The sequence below is a fragment of the Lissotriton helveticus genome, chromosome 5_1 (genome assembly GCF_964261635.1).
Source record: "Lissotriton helveticus chromosome 5_1, aLisHel1.1, whole genome shotgun sequence".
NCBI classification, from domain to species: domain Eukaryota; kingdom Metazoa; phylum Chordata; class Amphibia; order Caudata; family Salamandridae; genus Lissotriton; species Lissotriton helveticus.
Window position 1 is genome coordinate 1,178,545,100 of NC_136065.1, and position 21,428 is coordinate 1,178,566,527.

The 21,428-nt window shown below is 46.2% G+C and overlaps 1 protein-coding gene across 1 annotated transcript in view; it reads left to right on the forward strand.

Annotated features, from left to right (window-relative positions):
• FHIP2A (FHF complex subunit HOOK interacting protein 2A) overlaps window positions 1-21,428 on the forward strand; it is a 359,146-nt gene that overhangs the window by 313,585 nt on the left and 24,133 nt on the right. Inside the window, exon 16 of the mRNA XM_078643886.1 lies at window positions 7,280-7,383. Within this exon, the coding sequence (XP_078500012.1) occupies window positions 7,280-7,383 (104 nt within the window). The remainder of the gene's footprint in view (window positions 1-7,279; window positions 7,384-21,428) is intronic.

Consider the following 21,428-nt stretch of genomic DNA (forward strand, 5'->3'; position numbering starts at 1 on the left):
TTCATCCTTCATAAGAATAATCAATTTGCCCTTCAGAAACGAATCTACATACGATACAAATCGTTCCATGGCACAGGTTACATCCAGGAATCATCTCCATGAGTAATTTAATCGCTTGCTCCCTATCCCTAATGTCATACTTTTTAAAAATGGGTTTAATTAATCTTCCGTTGAGCTAAGAACCACAGGCAATTCACTAAAATATGTGCTAGATCTCCCTTCATATTGAGACCACATTTGCAGGTTTTGTCATTATTTAGTAAGATACTGTGAACATCTGACATAGACTTGATTTACCCCACATTTAAATCTGAGACATCATCGCAACAATGCATTTGGAAGTTTCTCCGGATAGGAAATGTCTCTCCCCCTCAACCATGAATTCTTTGGTGTGTAGGTTCCATCATGTCCAAAAAAAACTCTGGATTCAAACCGTGCGGTGACTGTCACAGTGCCATATCGGTCATGGGGCCCCCACTTGTGTGCCTTTGGTGCCTGGAGCACAACCATGATCTGAAGTTGTGTTCCGACTGCTGGGCCATTGCTCCTAAAGCTTTGAGGGAGCAGATCCTAAAGCTGCTTGCAGCCTGGCGTTGGCGCCTCTGATTTCTCGTTCCGAGCACCGCTCCATGGCATCCAAGTCTTCGTCCTACCATTCAAAGTCCTCAAAGGGGTCAGGTAAGAAGCGCCTCAAAAAACACAAGAAGTTGAAGTGTGCTTCGACTTCACCCCGTCCGTCACCCAACGCGACGGAGGAGTCTCTGCATTCGAAGCTTCGCTCTGTGGAGTGTGTACCTGTGTCTGCTCTGTGTTTCCCCTCCTTCCCGGGACCAGAAGCAACCCCTGCCCAGTTGAAAGAATTTTATGACGCCATTGCGGCATATTTGGGTGGGCTGAACACGCTGGCACATCTTCAGGGTTCAGCTGAAGGAGTTCCATTGGGTGCCGCGCATCAGCTCTGGCCACGGCACCCATGGCTCCTCGTGGATCAGGACTGGTTCCAGCTGTACCTACTCGACCTTCCATGACGCCAAGACTTCCTCTGGCGGCACCAGCCCCATTCTCATCCTTGACGACACGGAGCCAGCCGGGCGTCCCCCGAGGACGGCAGAGCCCTTGGACTTTGTACCATCCTCAGACTTATTTGGAGGGGCCAGGATTGAAGGAAGATTGGGAGGGGTGTAGGACCCCTTAGAGTTCCCACCTTATTCCAAAGAAATGGACTGGTATCAGGAAATGGGTGATACCAGTGGCCTGGATACCTCCCCAGAGCCTGGCAGGCTTTCTCCTCCTAACCTGGCTATGAAGGAGTGAGCTTCCTTTGCTATGGCAGTGCGTAGGACTGTGTAGGTCTTGGACCTGCAGCTTCCTACTCCGGCGGTCAAGACCAATGTCTTGATGGACGTCCTGCAGCCTGGCATCACCACCTTGGAATCTTGCTGCCATTCAATGAGTCTTGATTGATGTTCTCCTGGGCTCCAAGCCCAGCTCAGGAGCTCCTTTGAAAAGAATAATCGACCGCCGCCATCCTCCTGCACCAGGCGACCCAACTTTCCTCACATCTCAACAGACCCCCCAGAGCTTGGTGGTCCAAGCCTCTATTTCTCGTGGCGCATTCCCTTCTGCACCTCCGGACAGGGATTCCAAAAGGCTGGAAAGCTTCGGCAAGAAAAGGTTTTCTTTTGCCAGCCAGGCATTGCAGTTGGTAAACACTGTATGCCTCCTGGGCCATTATTCCCTTGCCTTATGGGATATGGTTGCACATGTGCTGCCACAAGTCCTCTCCCAAGCTGCTGCATACAGAAGAGATGCATTAAAGTTTACCATACACTGTGGCCTTGACATGAAAGACTCGCTGGACAGAGAGTTTCCTCGATCATGCCAGTTAGGCGCCACACCTGGCTGAGAATGTCTGGCTTCTCTGGCGATGTCCAAGCCAATCTTATAGACATGCCCTTTGATGGCTCTCATCTCTTCAGAAATAGGGCGGACGCTGCGCTATAGCACTTCAAGGAATCACAGGCTCCGGCCAAGTCCTTGGGCCTCTTTGTGTCATCTCGTCTAAGTCAAGCTTTCATGACTATAGAAGGGGCTTCCAGCGGAGCCACCCCTATCCTAGCCACAGGATAGCACCAGTTCCATAAACTATGCATGGCCATGGGCGCAGCTCACCCCCACCCTGTGGGTCGGATGGCCCGAGGTCAGATAAGGCCACAAACCCTTCTCCGCCTCCAAACACTCCCAGTCCGATTCTCCCAGATCATAGACATCCAGTTGGTGGCAGGATACGCCATCACCTCCACCATTGTGGGTTCTGCAGATAGTCCAAAAGGGTTACTCCCTCCCCTTCGAGATTAGCCCTCCCTTCATGCCTCCTACATATGATCTGCTGACAGAAGCTCACTGTGCTTTGCTTTGAGAAGAAGTCATCACTCTCTTGGCCAAGGGAGCCATAGAGAGGGTTCCATTGCCAGATTTAGGCTGTGGTTGCTATTCCCACTTCTTTCTATTCCCCAAAAAGGACCGAGGCCTTGGTCCTATCCTTGACCTCAGACGCCTCTACTACTTACTTAGAAAAGAGAAGTTAAAGATGCTCACTCTTGCTCAGGTTCTGTCTTCCCTGGATCTGTAGACTGGATAGTAGCGTTGGACATGCAGGATGCCTATTTCCATATTACCGTCCTGGCTGCTCATCGCCGCTCTCTGCGGTTTACTGTGGACCACGAGCACCTTCAGTTTACCATACTCCCCTTCGGCCTCACCACTGCCCCTCAGGTGTACACCAAGGTGATAGCAGTGGTCGCAGCTCATCTACAGAGATCAGGGGTTTCGGTCGTCCCCTATCTGAATGACTGGCTGTTGAAGGTACGATACAGAAAAGGGGGTGGTGATGAACAGAGTGTCTGAATTAAGCAGACCACTCTTACCCAGTCCAAAGATCAGGGCTTGATCCATCACCGTTATTTATCTCACTGCCCCATCCCAGCTCAGAACCTGGCTATATGCAAATTAGTCTGTCCCTGGCCCAGTGCATCATGGGAACAGGGCAGACCAAACTACCAAGCCAATTCTTCACCAGAAAGGAGACAAGCTACCGGGGACCGGTTTCTGGCATTTCAGCCTCTTCGGCCCGGCTTGCTTGAATCCTGATGGAGCAGTGAGAAAGGGACTCATGTCTGAGTATACCCTGCCACACCTATAGTGGCCAAAAACGATACAGAAAAGGGGGTGGTGATGAACAGAGTGTCTGAATTAAGCAGACCACTCTTACCCAGTCCAAAGATCAGGGCTTGATCCATCACCGTTATTTATCTCACTGCCCCATCCCAGCTCAGAACCTGGCTATATGCAAATTAGTCTGTCCCTGGCCCAGTGCATCATGGGAACAGGGCAGACCAAACTACCAAGCCAATTCTTCACCAGAAAGGAGACAAGCTACCGGGGACCGGTTTCTGGCATTTCAGGTTCTGAAACTGGGATGGTGCAATGAGCTAAAAAACGGTGTTGGATCTAGCCCTGATCTCTTGACTGGGTGAGAGTACTCTGCTTAATTCAGAGACTCTGTCCATCACCACCCCTTGTTGTAAATTATTTTGTCCACCCTAAGCGTGGAAGGGTATACTCAGATGTGAGTCCCTTGCTCATTGCACCATCAGGATTCAAGCAAGCCGGGCCGAAGACGCCTGAAATGGCAGAAACCGGTCCCCGGAAGCTTGTTTCCTTCCCAGTGTAAGAATTGGCTTTTGTAGTCTGGTCTGCCCTGTTCCCATGATGCACTGGGCCAGGGACAGACTAATTTGCATACAGCCAGGTTCTGAAACTGGGATGGTGCAATGAGCTAAAAAACGGTGTTGGATCTAGCCCTGATCTCTTGACTGGGTGAGAGTACTCTGCTTAATTCAGAGACTCTGTCCATCACCACCCCTTGTTGTAAATTATTTTGTCCACCCTAAGCGTGGAAGGGTATACTCAGATGTGAGTCCCTTGCTCATTGCACCATCAGGATTCAAGCAAGCCGGGCCGAAGACGCCTGAAATGGCAGAAACCGGTCCCCGGAAGCTTGTTTCCTTCCCAGTGTAAGAATTGGCTTTTGTAGTCTGGTCTGCCCTGTTCCCATGATGCACTGGGCCAGGGACAGACTAATTTGCATACAGCCAGGTTCTGAAACTGGGATGGTGCAATGAGCTAAAAAACGGTGTTGGATCTAGCCCTGATCTCTTGACTGGGTGAGAGTACTCTGCTTAATTCAGAGACTCTGTCCATCACCACCCCTTGTTGTAAATTATTTTGTCCACCCTAAGCGTGGAAGGGTATACTCAGATGTGAGTCCCTTGCTCATTGCACCATCAGGATTCAAGCAAGCCGGGCCGAAGACGCCTGAAATGGCAGAAACCGGTCCCCGGAAGCTTGTTTCCTTCCCAGTGTAAGAATTGGCTTTTGTAGTCTGGTCTGCCCTGTTCCCATGATGCACTGGGCCAGGGACAGACTAATTTGCATACAGCCAGGTTCTGAAACTGGGATGGTGCAATGAGCTAAAAAACGGTGTTGGATCTAGCCCTGATCTCTTGACTGGGTGAGAGTACTCTGCTTAATTCAGAGACTCTGTCCATCACCACCCCTTGTTGTAAATTATTTTGTCCACCCTAAGCGTGGAAGGGTATACTCAGATGTGAGTCCCTTGCTCATTGCACCATCAGGATTCAAGCAAGCCGGGCCGAAGACGCCTGAAATGGCAGAAACCGGTCCCCGGAAGCTTGTTTCCTTCCCAGTGTAAGAATTGGCTTTTGTAGTCTGGTCTGCCCTGTTCCCATGATGCACTGGGCCAGGGACAGACTAATTTGCATACAGCCAGGTTCTGAAACTGGGATGGTGCAATGAGCTAAAAAACGGTGTTGGATCTAGCCCTGATCTCTTGACTGGGTGAGAGTACTCTGCTTAATTCAGAGACTCTGTCCATCACCACCCCTTGTTGTAAATTATTTTGTCCACCCTAAGCGTGGAAGGGTATACTCAGATGTGAGTGCCTTGCTCATTGCACCATCAGGATTCAAGCAAGCCGGGCCGAAGACGCCTGAAATGGCAGAAACCGGTCCCCGGAAGCTTGTTTCCTTCCCAGTGTAAGAATTGGCTTTTGTAGTCTGGTCTGCCCTGTTCCCATGATGCACTGGGCCAGGGACAGACTAATTTGCATACAGCCAGGTTCTGAAACTGGGATGGTGCAATGAGCTAAAAAACGGTGTTGGATCTAGCCCTGATCTCTTGACTGGGTGAGAGTACTCTGCTTAATTCAGAGACTCTGTCCATCACCACCCCTTGTTGTAAATTAGGCTGTTGAAGGTAGGCTCACCCCAGGAGGTCTTCTCCCACCCCCAGACTACGGCGAACCTCCTGCATTCACTGGGGTTCACTATCAACATGCCAAAGTCACACCTGACTCCTTTCCCTTACGCTTCCTTTCATCTGAGATGTTCTGGAAAGGGTGCAGTTTCAGGCCTATCCCCCTGATCAGTGAGTTCAAAATATTCAGGCTATGATACGGATGTTTCGGCTTCTATACTGGATTTCGGTGAGACTGACTCTTGAAGCTGATGGGCCTCATGGCGGGAACTGCGCTAGGTCTGCAGTGGTGGCTGACAAACCGCAAATGGGTCACAGGCAGACCCCTCTCCCTTCCACACCCAGATCTTCCAGTGGTGACAGATGTCACTCTTGGGATGGGTCGACCATCTGGGGAGGTGGAGATCTGAGAACTCTGGTCTCCAGCGGAAGCCAGGCTGCACATCAACCTGTTGGAGCTTTGTGTGATCGGATTGGTACTAAAAGCCTTCTTATCTCTCAAGGGAAGGCTGGTTCAGGTGTTCATGGACAACACCACCACCATGGGGTACTGCAACATGCAAGGCAAGGTGGGGTTGTAGACCCTCTGTCAGGAGGCCTGCATCTCAGAATTTGGCTGGGACAGAAGGGCATTTTTAGTGGCGATAACTTCTACCAGGAGGGTGAGCGAGTTACAGGAACTTTCTTATCAGTGTCTTTATCTGACGGTCTTCCCCTACAAGGTAGTGCTCCGCACTAGGGCTTCTTGTTTGCCTAAAGTGATGACACCTTTCCACCTAGAGCAATCTGTCACCTTGCCCACCTTCTATGCTCCTCCGCATCCTTCTAAGGAAGAATAAGGTCTCCACACTCTGGACCTAAAAAAAGAGCGTAATCGTTCTACCTTAACTGCACTATAGAGTTCTGGTGGAGACCAACTCTTTCTGGGCTATGTTGGAGAAATGAAGGGATGTTCTGTGCAGAAGAGGACCATCTCTTGATGGGTTATCCTCTGCATTAAGATCTGTCACGCTCTGGCAAAGAAACAGCCTCCTGAAGGCCTGACAGCTCATTCTGCCAGAGATAAGGCAGCCTCCATGGCTCTCCAGTGTGGTGTCCCGGTCCTCGACATCTGCCAGGCGACTACATGGGCATCCCTGCACACATTTGCCAAGCATTATTGCCTGGACAATCAGGTCCATACGGAAGGCCTCTTTGGCTATTAGGTCCTACTGGACTTTCTGGTTTAAACTTTTCCACAGTCCCTCCTCTGGGGATGGTATTGCTTGGATATCTGTTCAAAGGTCAGGAATCTACAGGTAGATGTCTCTAACAGATGGATAAGTCCATTACCTTCTTTAATACCTTACCTGGTAGAGACATGATCTAGCTGTAGATTCCTTATAGACCCACCCATCCTCTCTGCACTGCGGATAAGTTCTTAATGTCAGGGCTGTTCCCCTTCAGGGCCCTAGTTGTTTGAACACACCACTGTCAGTCAACTTCATGGCTCCATGCTCCTAGTGTGGAATGTTGTGAAAGTACTGACGTCCCAGGTTTGCCTATATAGACGCGAGCGTCACGATGACAGAGACGAAGCAGAAGACATCACGCGGAGTCGACCGATGCCACCTACCGACGCGCAGGGGTACTCCTTAAGAAAATCTTCCAGATCCGGTTTGAAGCCTGGGAAGGTTCAAAGGTAAGGAATCTGCGGATAGATCATGTCTCTATCAGATAAGGAGTTACCGAAGATAAGTAACTTGTCCATCTACACAATCGTCAGGTGAAATTGATATCTTTGTTTTGTGAGGAGTGTAACTGATTGTTCACAAAATCGAACATTTTCAATCCTGAAGATTGTAATCTGTTCTCCAAGTCTCTTCTTGAACTGTCGTTGCAGTGATATTTGTATTGTTAAATGTATTACACTTGCTGTCTTACTCCCTGTAACTATTCTCAGGTGGTTGGAGATCTTATGGTGAGAATTCAGCGCATCCCAGATTTCACTACAAAACTTCTGCTGGTCAGAAAACGGCTGCTTGGATTGGAGCCTGAGGGTCCAATGTAAGTGACAAAGAATATTTTTGCTGCAGATGTGATGTCCTGGATGAATGGCGAGGTGTAAAGTGGACTATGCTAGGGTGGAAAGTTAAATGGTTACTCCGACACTGCTTTTCCATTTCTGCGTTTTTCTGTTTATTTATATCATTGTAATGGGATTAGTCTGTCAATCTGGTCAACTAATCTGAGGCAGCACTATAGTATACAGGATGTACTATTTTTTTTTAAACAAAAGCCCTCCCCTGAAAACCTGGTATCCTCGTGGCTGGAGGTGTTCTGATGACCCTATACTTCATGCCATGCAAGTTGCTCTGTATGAATATGCTATGAAATGGTCAGGAGTATAAAGTAGGTATGTTTGTTGCAATGAAAGTTATATTACTTTATTGCAAATGGTTTTGGAGAACTGCGTTGTCATTTTAAAACCTATTTCGCATTCATTTGACAGGTTCAGTGTAAGCGGAGGCAGTATATTTTTCTTTACAACTTTCCATAAGTGTCTTCAGCTTCTACTCCTTGATACCCTCTTTTAAAACCCTCCATTTCTTGTTTTCGGTCTCTCTCGTTTGGTGTGTTTTTCCACCTACCCCTCCCCCCCCTTTGCCTCCTTTCTTTTTTTAATTTTTTTTAAACAATTTTTATTAGAGACAAAGCAGCAATAAGGACATTGCATTGACAGCTCGTATACAGGTGGTCAAAGAGATTACAATATTATTCTCCCATTATTAATCCGGCAAAGGTCCAGGACAGTACAATCCAATGATAACATATGAAACTATCGGTAGGCCGCTCACATGTTCTCGGGTCAGGAGACTTCAGCTAGACACTCTACCTCTAATTATCCTCCGCTTGTGCTGATATCTCATCCACATCTCCTCCTAATCTCTGGAGTCTTTCCCTCATCAGTTCTATTGTCGGTGAGACACATATCTCCCCTCTATATTTGTTCCAGCTCCCCCACTTGTGATCCCATTTACGTGGGCACCCCCGTCCTTTATATACTGTTTTTTCTGCAATCATAGCATGGTCCATATCTCTAACCCAGTCCCTCAGCAGTAGTACTGTGTCCACACCCCATTTCTGAGCAATGTTCTGTTTCGCTATGCTCCACGCCGTCGTAGCCCATGCCTGTTCGGCTTGTATGAGGTCCGTTGCTTCCCAGACATTGAGGAGACACAGTGTGTGGGTTGGGAGGATAGGTTGGTCACAGATTTTAGTAAACGGTCTGGTGACCTCTGTCCAGTAGTGTTGTATGTGTGGGCAGTACCATATAATATGTAGGAACGTTCCTTTCTGGTTACAGTGTCGGAGGCAGCGATCATCCGATCGTCTGCCTAGACTGTGTAGTAGTGTGGCGTCGAGATATACACGGTGAAGTACTTTAAGCTGCACCAGGCAAAGCCGCATCGAGATGGCCACATCTCGAGGCAAAGACAGCGCCTCTAGCTAGTCTTTGTCAGGTAGCTCCCCCAGCTCAGCCTCCCAGGACGCCCTCAGTCTCAACATTGGATCGGCCCGGTTATTAATCAATTTTTGTATGTGAGGGAGATGGCCCTGCGGGGCATAGGATCCAGCAAGAGCCTGTCCTCCAGGGGAGAGTAGTATGGAAGGGGGTATCCCTAGGAAGGGCGGAGTCAATGGCGTGGCTGATTGGCAAGTCGCGAAATCTCTGTCTGCGCTAACTGGTATTTAGTTTGAAGATCGGAGAATGATGCCTTCTTGCCCGTAACCCACAAATCACCCACCATGGAGATCCCTATCATATGTTATATCCCAGCACAGGTACTAAGCCGACCCAGAATATCCATTTCCCATAGGGGGTAGCTTTCGTAAGGTGGCCTTGCCTTCCCATACGTTTGACTACTTTCTTAAGCAGTTACCACTTGCATGATCACTATTCCTTTTTGCCTCTGGCTGTGTAATTGGTTTGTTCTAGGTTCCAGCCAGTGCAGGAAATGAGGGGGCCCCAATTGGATCTCATGTATGGCAGCTGTTATTGAGCCGGATCGGGGCCGGCCCTAGTGAAATATGCTAAATTTGTCCAGGGGTAATTTGTTGACAGCTCGACACCGTCAGTAGCACCCACACATTATCTTCTTTCTGTTCCGAGCAGACACCTGCAAGGGGTTGAGGGAACCTATTTTTTTCAGGCCAGGCAGACCCAATACAAAGGCCTCATTTAAATGGCCATTATCCGTCCATTATTTGGACTCTTATCCTGGCTGAGAGCTATCCGGAACCTCGTTTCCAAAGCAATGAAAGCAATCAGCTTTTCACTTCACAAGTGCTTAAGGCGAACTATGAATTGGATGCACGTTTTTGACTTGCTGAACCACTGAACACAAGAGATATGCATGCAATGTCAAAATAAGATGTACCTCTCTAAGTAATTATCAACCATACTGGTAGGCATTCTATGTTAAGAGTTCTTCTTCTTAGTCTGGAGAAACGCAAAGTTAGGATTTAAAACGTAAAGCTGTGGCTAGGATTGCCTACACTAATAAGACTTCATTGCTACCCAGAGGAACCCTTTTGAACATTAGAATAAGGAAAGTGTAATTTATTAAAACAATAAGCTTTCACTTTTTATGCACCTCCTTTATGTTGACTCATAACTCTGTATGCTATATTACGGTTGTTACTGATCTTACCATTATTATACCATGAAAATGACTAGGCACAAAAGGTGCTCTGCTGCAGTTGCTTTAAGCGCGTAAGGTGTATCTTAAAATATAACCTCTCTATGATCAATTAATTTAGCCAGAGCAGATCTACTGTCACGTGTCCTTATTGCTAGTTTCTTTGTGGAAGAGTTAAAAGAAAAAAAAGGTTCAAGTTGACTGTCAAATTCGGTTTTTCATGACTCTGCCCTTCTTGACTCCACCCCCTTTCTGCTGCCACGCCTTGACACCAAATGGGTTGCTGCAGTCCATTTTTTCCATTTCCAGAACTAGTTGACAGCTATGATTGGTTAGTGTATTTCTGGCCATGAATTTCATTTTGCCTACCTGGAAACAGGCAGGATGTAAATCCTGTTCATCCTAGTTTTACCAACAACAATACTGATATCTATCATATAGCAATAATAATAATAATACAGTGTGTGTACAATTTTCTGTGTAAGTATGCTGTAGGCCAATAGGTGGTTCATATATTTACACTCCATTTTAAGCCACAACTTGTGCACTGTGAAAACAAATAATGGAATTTATATAACCAGTGTTTTCTAGACAGGAAAAAAGACGGTCTCTGTGCTTCTTACGAAAGAACCCATTTTCATTCACATTGAGAAAAGAGCATTGAACCTTCACCTTTCATCTCCTCAATCTATGTGCTTATAGAAATAGTTTCTTCGAGCAGATTGAGGGGGAACATTTATATGGATATCTTAAGTTCTTTTTAGGTCGAAGACCGAAAGGCTGCGCTTGCGCAGTCTCCGGTCGGAGATTTAATGATTTTTAGTACGGGGCTTGAACCCGCCTCTCTCTTCCATTGGCTGGCTCCCTAAATGGAGGCCAGCCGTTGGATGAGAGGAGCTTCTCTCAGTTCAAACCCCGTCTCTTTCGGATTTGGGGGCGTGTTATTTTGCGTTCTTTAGACTGTGACGTCATCCGTCACTCAGAACGCCAAAAACACGCCCCCAATCCGAACTTTTCGGAGTTGCGGCCGCCATTTTTTTTTTTTTTTTTGCATCGGCGGTCAAAAAGTGAACAGACAGCAGAAGAAAAAGAGGGGAGGCACAGAAAGGACCCTGAATAATAACCGAGACCTGGGGCACAAAAGGGCGCTATTGAGGAGCCCCCCCCCCCGCCCCTTTGGAGGGCGCCGTCTGTCCTCCACTCGTGCATGCTGAAATCTGGACGGTATATGAGCGCGGCCAGAGGCGCCCAGCAGCACTAAAGCGCACACCCCCGGGGCAGCAGGGGCAGCAGCAGCAGCACCAGAACCGCACAGAAGACCTGCACGCCCCAGGGGAAGCATGGACCATGCCTACACCCTCCACCGCCTCAGGCTGCTGGCCCTGCTGCTATGCTTGCGCCTCAAGGTACGTACATGACCGCCGCCTCCAGGGCTCTCCACGGACACCCACCAGGTTTTGATTTGATTTTTTTGTGTTTGCATGTGGCACCGTGCACATGCATGCACGCTGCACTGAACCTGCGACGCACAGGGGTGTGTGCGCGAGACGAGCCTCAGCCCTGCCGCCAACATGGAAACTTTGTGCACTTTGCACTGTCTCTGCTTAGAAAGTTGGAAAGAGGAGCAGTTTGTGCCAGAGTGGCCCCGTCTGTTTCGGAATGCAGCGAAAGAAGTGATTTGTTTTAAGGAGGACCGAGCAGTAAAACGCATTACAGAATGGACCAGCGTTGCTGCTTGCTGCACGTTTTGTGTCAGTTCTGTGTGGGGGCCCTGAGCCTGGCTCACACTTGGAAGCACCTAACAGGAGCAAACCAATAATGAGGGGTGGATTTGTAATTTCGTTGCACTAACTAGAAGGAATGCTTTAGCAGGGAGTCAGTGAAAATAAAATGGAGAAGTACAGACGGCTTTGGCTGTGAAACCAGTCTCCCTTCTACATGGGAGAGGGATAGCGTGTGTTTCCGAGCCAATCAGCCAAGGGTTAATCGTGGCACTAATGCTTTGTGCCTGGATGACACACCACCCTCAACCCCAGAGACTATACAGCGTAATGATCCTACCCTCCCTCCCTAAGAGCGGCAGCTCCGTGTGTGCCTAGTGGGAAGCATATCCAGTTAAATGGTTTGGCTAGCATCAGTACATGTGTCTATCCAATCTAATGAGATTGTGAAATTGTGTTAGTTTATTTTTTCCCCAGGGCTGCTTCCACAAACTTACATTGGGGTGAATAACTAGAAAGAAAGGCAAGGCTTTGTTCAGTCGGTTTAAATATCGAAGTTGGTGTAATAGAGAGGTGTGAATTACACTTTGTTGTTAACCCGACAGGAAGGAGTTGTGCACCCCGTGGCTTTGGATGTGGTCTCCACTTTGTGTTTCTCTGTGCGTCCATGAATACTGTCTCCATCAGAACTGTATGCATTGTTACCATGTGTTCACTGCTATAGCGCATACAACATGCCATCTGATCATTTTGTAAGTCGTCCACCCTGTATGTCGAATGTTGTGAATTGCTGGGCACATGTTTTGGGATTCTGGTCACAGACAGCTCGAGCCGTAGCTTTCCCTATGGGTAGGCTTTGTCACGCCTTGCATTCTTTATGCAAGTGTGCTTTGTGGCTGATTGTCAGCAGTCCGGGACGGTCCGGAGAGCGCTGCACCCGCTGCTGTCAGTCTGTCTGTCCCTGAGAGGGTGCCCGGCTGTGTGACATGGAAACGTTTTGTGGGCCTGGCGCACAAGCCCATGTGGCTGCTTTCAAGAGTTCTGCTGAAGCTTTTCATAAGTGAAGAGAACTGTTGCACAGCACGACCCCCCATGGTGCAAACCCCCAGTTACCCGTGGCTTTTGTTGTGAACGTTGCACAGCACGACTCCCCAAGGTGCGAATCCCAATCCACCATACCAATGGCTTCTGAGAACTGCTGCAGAGCCCCTTTGTACCTGGTGCAAATCCTAGTTCACTATTACCAGTGGCTTCTGGGAAGTGTTGCACAGCACAGCTCTCCTTGGTATAAATTCCAGTTTTACGGTAACCAGTGGCTACTTCTGGTGTGTGGGGCTCTGTGTGTATGGGGCTCGGTGTGTGTGGGGCTCTGTGTTTGTGTGTGTGTGGGGGGGGGGCTCTGTGTGTGTGTGTGTGTGTGTGTGTGTGGCGCTCTCTGTGTGTGTGTGTGTGGCGCTCTCTGTGTGTGTGGCGCTCTCTGTGTGTGTGTGTGGCGCTCTCTGTGTGTGTGGCGCTCTCTGTGTGTGTGGCGCTCTCTGTGTGTGTGTGGCGCTCTCTGTGTGTGTGTGGCGCTCTGTGTCTGTGTGGCGCTCTGTGTGTGTGTGTGGCGCTCTGTGTGTGTGTGGCGCTCTGTGTGTGTGTGGCGCTCTGTGTGTGTGTGGCGCTCTGTGTGTGGCTCTGTGTTTGTGTGTGTGGCTCTGTGTGTGTGGGGGGCTCTGTGTGTGTGTGTGTGTGTGTGTGTGCGTGTGTGGCGCTCTGTGTTTGTGTGTGTGGCTCTCTGTGTGTTTGTGTGTGTGGCGCTCTGTGTGTTTGTGTGTGTGGCACTCTGTGTGTGTGTCTGTCTGTGTGTCGCTCTGTGTGTGTGTGGGGGGGCTTTCTGTGTGTGTGTGGCTGTGTGTGTGTGGCTGTGCGTGTGTGTGTCTGGCTCTGTGTCCACGAATACTCTCTACTACTCTCTAATGCTCACCTATTGCCGTTGTAAATGACAATACCATTTATTTATGTATTTTTTAGGGCTCGGACTCCTTCCCAGTGAAACTGGGAGGAGTTTCGAGAACTAATGTTAAAGGAGAAAAAAAAGAAGAAGTATCTCCTAGGGCCTTGGAGAGAGAAATTCCAGACATTCCTTAGCGTTTTCTGTCATCTGGTCAGTGATTCGTCTTCCCTGTGTTTTCGTTTTAATAGGCTTGAAGTGATAGGGTAAATGTAGTTTTGTTCCGCCATTTTGGGCATATTTCGTGCGTGCTCGCGCAAAGAAGTACATAAATTATAATTAGGAGCTGTCAGGGTGCCTCCGTTAGTGAATTCAGATGGCCGGGCGCGTTCACAATTCTGCAGCGCTCAGCGCGCAGCTTCCTTGTTTTCTTTTGCCAGGCTTCCCCAGCGCTGCCCCGCCCATCAATCACCCTCCCACGCCAGCAGCTCTTCCCGCTCCGACCCCCTGCTCTCCGCCCCCTGCTGCATGTACTTGTTAGGTCTCGCGCCTGCTCGGTGCGAGCGAGGCACGGCGGAAAAGAGAGAGAAAGCTCGCCACTGAGGAGGAGCGCGGAGGGCCAGGCCGGCCAGTCACAAGGTAAACTCCCCTGCACTTTAGGGCTTTCTTGTAAGCTTTGTTTACACCCCTGCAACAACAGGGAAAAGGATATATGACGTTAAAACGCATGTTTTTACAACGCATACCGTTACAACGGGACTTTTACAACGCTAATACTATTACCACGCATGTATTTACAACGCATTTTTTTACAACGCAGGTACCTTTACAACGCATACCATTACAACGTAAGTATTGGTAAGTATATATTTTTTTTTTAATTGTATATTATTTAAAATTAATATAATGTAATGTAATTGTATTTAATTTAATTTAATTTCATTTAATTTCATTTAATTAATTTAATTTAAATTTAATTTTATTTTATTTTTACCCTGTACCCCTTTACCCAAAAACCCAAAACTGACCCTGAACCCTAAAAATACCCCTTTACCCAAAAACCCAAAACTGACCCTGAACCCTAAAAATACCCCTTTACCCAAAAACCCAAAACTGACCCTAAACCCTAAAAATACCCCTTTACCCAAAAACTGAAAACTGACCCTAAACCCTAAAAATACCCCTTTACCCAAAAACTGAAAACTGACCCTGAACCCTAAAAATACCCCTTTACCCAAAAACTGAAAACTGACCCTGAACCCTAAAAATACCCCTTTACCCAAAAACTGAAAACTGACCCTGAACCCTAAAAATACCCCTTTACCCAAAAACCCAAAACTGACCCTAAACCCTAAAAATACCCCTTTACCCAAAAACTGAAAACTTACCCTGAACCCTAAAAATACCCCTTTACCAAAAAACTGAAAACTGACCCTGAACCCTAAAAATACCCCTTTACCCAAAAACTGAAAACTGACCCTGAACCCTAAAAATACCCCTTTACCCAAAAACTGAAAACTGACCCTGAACCCTAAAAATACCCCTTTACCCAAAAACCCAAAACTGACCCTGAACCCTAAAAATACCCCATTACCCAAAAACCCAAAACTGACCCTGAACCCTAAAAATACCCCTTTACCCAAAAACCTAAAACTGACCCTGAACCCTAAAAATACCCCTTTACCCAAAAACCCAAAACTGACCCTAAACCCTAAAAATACCCCTTTACCCAAAAACCCAAAACTGACCCTAAACCCTAAAAATACCCCTTTAAAAAAAACCTAACATATAACATTTTAAATATAATTATATACTTACCAATACTTACGTTGTAATGGTATGCGTTGTAAAAGTACCTGCGTTGTAAAAACATGCGTTGTAAATAAATGCGTGGTAATGGTATTTGCGTTGTAAAAGTTCCGTTGTAATGGTAGTGCGTTGTAAAAAATGCGTTGTAATGTGTGTTTACCCTTCAACGGATATATGACGTTAAAACGCATGTTTTTACAACGCATACCGTTACAACGGGACTTTTACAACGCCAATACTATTACCACGCATGTATTTACAACGCATTTTTTTACAACGCAGGTACCTTTACAACGCATACCATTACAACGTAAGTATTGGTAAGTATATATATTTTTTTTAATTGTATATTATTTAAAATTAATATAATGTAATGTAATTGTATTTAATTTAATTTAATTTAATTTCATTTAATTAATTTAATTTAAATTTAATTTAATTTTATTTTTACCCTGTACCCCTTTACCCAAAAACCCAAAACTGACCCTGAACCCTAAAAATACCCCTTTACCCAAAAACCCAAAACTGACCCTGAACCCTAAAAATACCCCTTTACCCAAAAACCCAAAACTGACCCTGAACCCTAAAAATACCCCTTTACCCAAAAACCCAAAACTGACCCTAAACCCTAAAAATACCCCTTTACCCAAAAACTGAAAACTGACCCTAAACCCTAAAAATACCCCTTTACCCAAAAACTGAAAACTGACCCTGATAATGCACCATGCTCGCGTATTTAAGAAAATCCCCATCGCCCTTAAAACTCTAACATTTGCATCGTAAGGTTACTTTTCTGAACTAGGCAACGATGTTCAAATGTGTACCCTCGTTTTGTAAGATTTAGAGGGAAAAAAGCGGACCTTATTAACGAGTGTATATAAGTTTTATACTTGGAAAAAAGACAAACTCAATCAGCAAATTCGGCTGTAAATGTGATAACATTTGATATGCAATTGAATGGTGCTTTCCACTGTCCACATGCAGAATGACGTCTTATTTCAGAGGGCCAAGTCTCTCTCACCGTTTGTCTCATTCAAAATAAAGTTCTCTCGTCGATTAAAAAAATAACGTTCTTCTCTCCTGTCAAAGATGACTGACAATTAAAATGATCGTCACTTTGGTGGGCCCGGCCTCACTTTCAATTTATTGTCTAGACGTGCCCTTCTTTTCTTTCTTCTATGACTCTCTAATAGACGAGTTGCTAAGCATTCCAGCGTGAACTGATGTTCCAGTGGTAAAAAAACAGTAACCGTTTAAACGTTTTAGAAAAATTGTTACCTTTATTCATAAATCTTGAAATTATAGTATTTATTTGTTTTTGTAAACAGGAAGTGACATTTACATTAGTTTACCCGTTGCACACAATTATAAGAAAACGGATTACAGAGGGCTGACGGTTGATTATCGTAAATCTTAATGTGAAAACAGTTATGCATAGCTCAAAATACATTTTTGACCATTCTAGAAAAACGAGTTCGGGCATATTCGGATATTTCTCTTCAGTGCCAGAATGATTTGGAGAACGCTATCTAAAAAGGAAGGGTTTGACATGGTTGGATTACGATCAAAATTAGGCCTGGGCACCCATTGAAGAACTGGGCCACACTTGTGGATAATTAGTTGTCATAAAATGTTGCTTCATTCGTATCGGGGGAGTTATTCCTCTATCTTAATCCCTTCTTTTTGCTATTCTTCTTCACCTGGCATATCTCACTTTTCTTTTTGTCTCTCTCTCTCTCATTTCATTTTGTTACTCTCTTTCCTTTGTCATTTTGTCAAGGGATGAATGTGTTTCACAGTATTGTTGTAAAAAAACGATTGCTTTGAGTTGTCACCAAAGTTTTTTTTTCTCAGTTTTATAGCTAGCCTTATTTTTTTAAAAATATTTTCTCTCAATTAAAAACGGGGGCCCCTCGCAGTTTTGAAGGTGACAAGATGGCAGCAAACACCTCAGGCTCATGTGTCTGCTGCTGGAGACAAAAGTAGAGCCTCTTAAATGGCCACCATTTGTAATCTGTCTCTTTGCACGCACAAACCCTCTTTTTCTTCATCTCCACTTACACTAGTGCTAGCTGTGATGTGTTGTAAATGAAGAGGACTCCACAAACAGGTAAGTAAAGCAGGAGCTTTATTGCAGCACAGATGTAGGTAGGTCAGCCCCCAGTCCAACCAGAGCTCCAACTGCCAACAGGGCGAAGGAGCGTTCCAGAACTCAGAACTTAGGTAAGGATCTAGAGTGCTGGCCAGAGAAAGAAGCCAAGCACTGTACAACATATCTCCCCTCGTTGCAAGGAATGAAAACACATGAAAAGGAAAACATACTAGTGCACATAGTCATTCAGGTACGTGGGAGGGCGACGAGAGCGAGAGCTCCTTAAACCAACGTCAGCCAAGGAAGAGGAGACAGATGCAGGAATAGAAGTAGAAACAAGCGAAGCAGGAGCAGAATTAACCACAGGGCCCCTATGATGTGTACGCAAAGAGGTAGAAGCATCACCACCACCCACCTCCCCCCGTTCAATTGGCAAGGGCATGGGCAGGGCAGAGTTACCAGAAGACAGTAAGTATCCATTACAACCATCATCATGAGCTGGGAGCAGATCATCAGAAGAAAAGTCTTTGCGTTTCTGGTAGAGGGCCACCCTCCGGTAATTCCAACTTTCACCGTTAGCCAGAACAATGAAGTGAGGGAAAACTCTCTTGACTTTGTAGGGACCCCTAAACTTGCTGAGGCCTTTCGCAAATCTTCCTGGCTTAACTTTAACCAGGTCACCAACAGAAATGGGCAAGGAAATGTTGTCATGAATTGCAGGGACATCGCTATTAGAACTTTTCAACCATGCGGGGTTCAATTTGCCCACGGGCGTGCGACCACGCATAAGTTCAAAGGGAGACTTTTCACCACTCTTATGGGGTGTGGAGCGGTAAGCCCATACTAATTCCTGGACACGCTCTGTAGAGAAACAGCCAGATTCTACAAACATCTGAATTACACCCTTGACAAGGCGATTCACCCTTTCACATATGCCATTGCCTTGTGGATTGTAAAGACTGGTCTTCTGATGTCTGATACCACACTCATTCACAAAATCAGTCATCTTCAAAGACGTGAGTTGAGTCCCATTGTCTGAAATGAGAACAGAAGGGTATCCCTCATTGATAAAAGTGCTTTTCAGAAACTTTATGGTGGCATCAGTGGTGATTTCCTTTACAAAGTGTACACACAGCCATTTAGAGAAACAGTCGATTAAAACAATTGCAAAACGATAATCAATAGGCAGTTCATTCATAGGTCCTATAAAATCAATGCACACACTATGCCAGGGAGTATTTTCAAAAGCAATTTTTTGCGTAGACTGAGAGCCCAAGACTTTGAGGCGTTTCTCCCCTTCCTTGCAGAAACCACACCTCGTAACACAATCCACTGCATCATTGTCGATAGAGGGCCACCAAAAGTTCAGTTTAACGCGGCGTTGAGTGAGACTTTGACCCAAGTGCCCCTCATGAGCCAAGTCTAAAATCCTTTTCCTTAATGAAAAGGGAGGGACAAAACGGTCACCTCGCACCAACACATCTTTACCCTCCAAAGAAAGTTCGTCCAAGATCTTTAGAAAGGGTCTGACTGAAGGACCAACAGTACTTTCTCTCTTAGTACCATTGGAAATAAGACCGATGACAGCCTTCAAGGTCAAATCTTCAGCCATGCCTTTAGACCATTCATCACGAGAAAACGAACCACCGCCCACTGACAAAACATCCTCCATTACAGCAACCGCAAGATCATCAGACGGAATCCCAGAGTCGGAATCAATGGAGGGAATGGGAAGTCTAGACAGACAGTCCGCTTGGACGTTCCTCCACCCATGGACAAATTCGATCTCACACTGATAATCCTGCAAACGGGAAGCCAGTCTCGCCAATCTCGGGGAACCTTTACCAGCCCCTCCAGGAGCTAACACATTCAACAGGGGTTTGTGGTCTGTACGCAGGACAAACTTGTAACCCCATAGATAAGTTCGAAAGTAACTTGTTCCCCAGACTGCGGCAAGAGCCTCACGCTCTATTACCGAGTAGTTAGACTCAGAGGAGGACAGAGGTCTAGACGCGAAAGCAATGGTTCTCTCAGCGCTACCATGCCTTTGTAAGAGAACCGCACCAAGGCCAATGGCACTGGCATCAACCATGAGAATGGAAGACCGAGCAGTGTCAAAAGGGGTGAGAACATTGGCCGATTTAAGTTCTCCTTTGATAAGTCTAAAGCAGGATTCATGTTCAGGGGTCCAGTTAAATTTTACGCCTTTTTTTAGTAAGGATCTCAGGGAAGCAGTCTTGGATGAGAAGTCTCTTACGAATTTCGAGTAAAATTCTATCAAGCCCATAAAGGACCGAAGCTGATCCTTGTCAACTGGGGAGGGTGCTAACTCAATGGCTTCGAGTAAATTTTTCTTGGCTTTAATACCCTCTTCAGATAAACAAAATCCTAAATACTCAATTTCTCTCAATAGAAAAGCACACTTTTCTTTTCTTAGAGTCAACCCAGCCTCATCCACTCTGATTAACACATCCTGTAAAATTTTGTTGTGTTCCTGTAGGGAATTACCATAAATCAAGATATCGTCTTGAAAATATAGTACTTTATCAAGACCTTTAAAAACTTCAGAAACAAGTCTCTGAAATACGCTAGCAGCTGAAACTAGTCCAAAGGGTAGCCTGGTGAATTGAAATGTGCCCTCACTGGTGATAAAGGCAGTTAAATGCTTAGAGCTTTGTTTTTTTTTTTAAAGCACAGAACAGTGTTTTATTTAGCAATTGATCATAATTACATAATTACATACAAACTACTTGCACCACTAAATACGTTACAAAGTAACAATACTATACAGTTGGCTAGAGAATAAATAAATTAAAAACAGTTTGACACCCGCAGAAATATTCCAAAATTCATCTGAAGTTCATCTAATACTCATTTCAGTTTCGATTTTCTATACTAAAAAATGTCCATGCGAAAAGGGGCCTGGCGTAGGCGAATTACGATGGCAGTAATTTGTTTCGACATCTGATAGCCCCTGTAATGTAGCTCGCCACCCCAAAGCAGACCACTGCCGACCCAAGCATTTGTAAATAGGTCAGGGCCGGTCTAACTTGCTCAAAATGACTGCCCCTTAGTAGTGGGACAATACATTTCTAACGTTGCAATACATAAAACTTACAAAAAAAGATCATATGAAGCATATTTTGTTCAGAACAATTATCACATGGGCAAGGCCCCAAAGTCCCACCTTTAGCAAAACCTTTTGGAAAAGATAACAACAATGGAAGCATGTTATGCTTAAACCTTAATAGCACAAACAGATGGAACGGCTTATTTATGTAAGTCAAGTACGGCTGGATATCTCTCTTTCCAAGTCGCCAAGTGTTGTAAATGAAGAGGACTCCACAAACAGGTAAGTAAAGCAGGAGCTTTATTGCAGCACAGATGTAGGTAGGTCAGCCCCCAGTCCAACCAGAGCTCCAACTGCCAACAGGGCGAAGGAGCGTTCCAGAACTCAGAACTTAGGTAAGGATCTAGAGTGCTGGCCAGAGAAAGAAGCCAAGCACTGTACAACATGATGCTCAAAAACAGCCTCGCCACTCGCTGAGGCCTCATTGTCCCGCTCAGTGACTCAGGATGGGGGGAGACGCACCACATGCTGTGCCGGCTCAGTTTGGTCCATTGTCCTACTGCACATGACAGTGAGCACCCAGGGTCTGTACTGGGTCATGCTGAGGTCTGGCATCTGCTCTTCACCTGCAGCAGCCTTTCGGGCTGTGTGCCACCAACCAAGGCAAATGTTGGGAGTTTATTTGCAGCTAAAAAAAGCAAAATAAAAACAGCCGACCAGCTGGCATTTGCCTCAGGCCACTCTGCCAATCCGACCCTGGGGTTTGATATGGATGTCTGAGTTT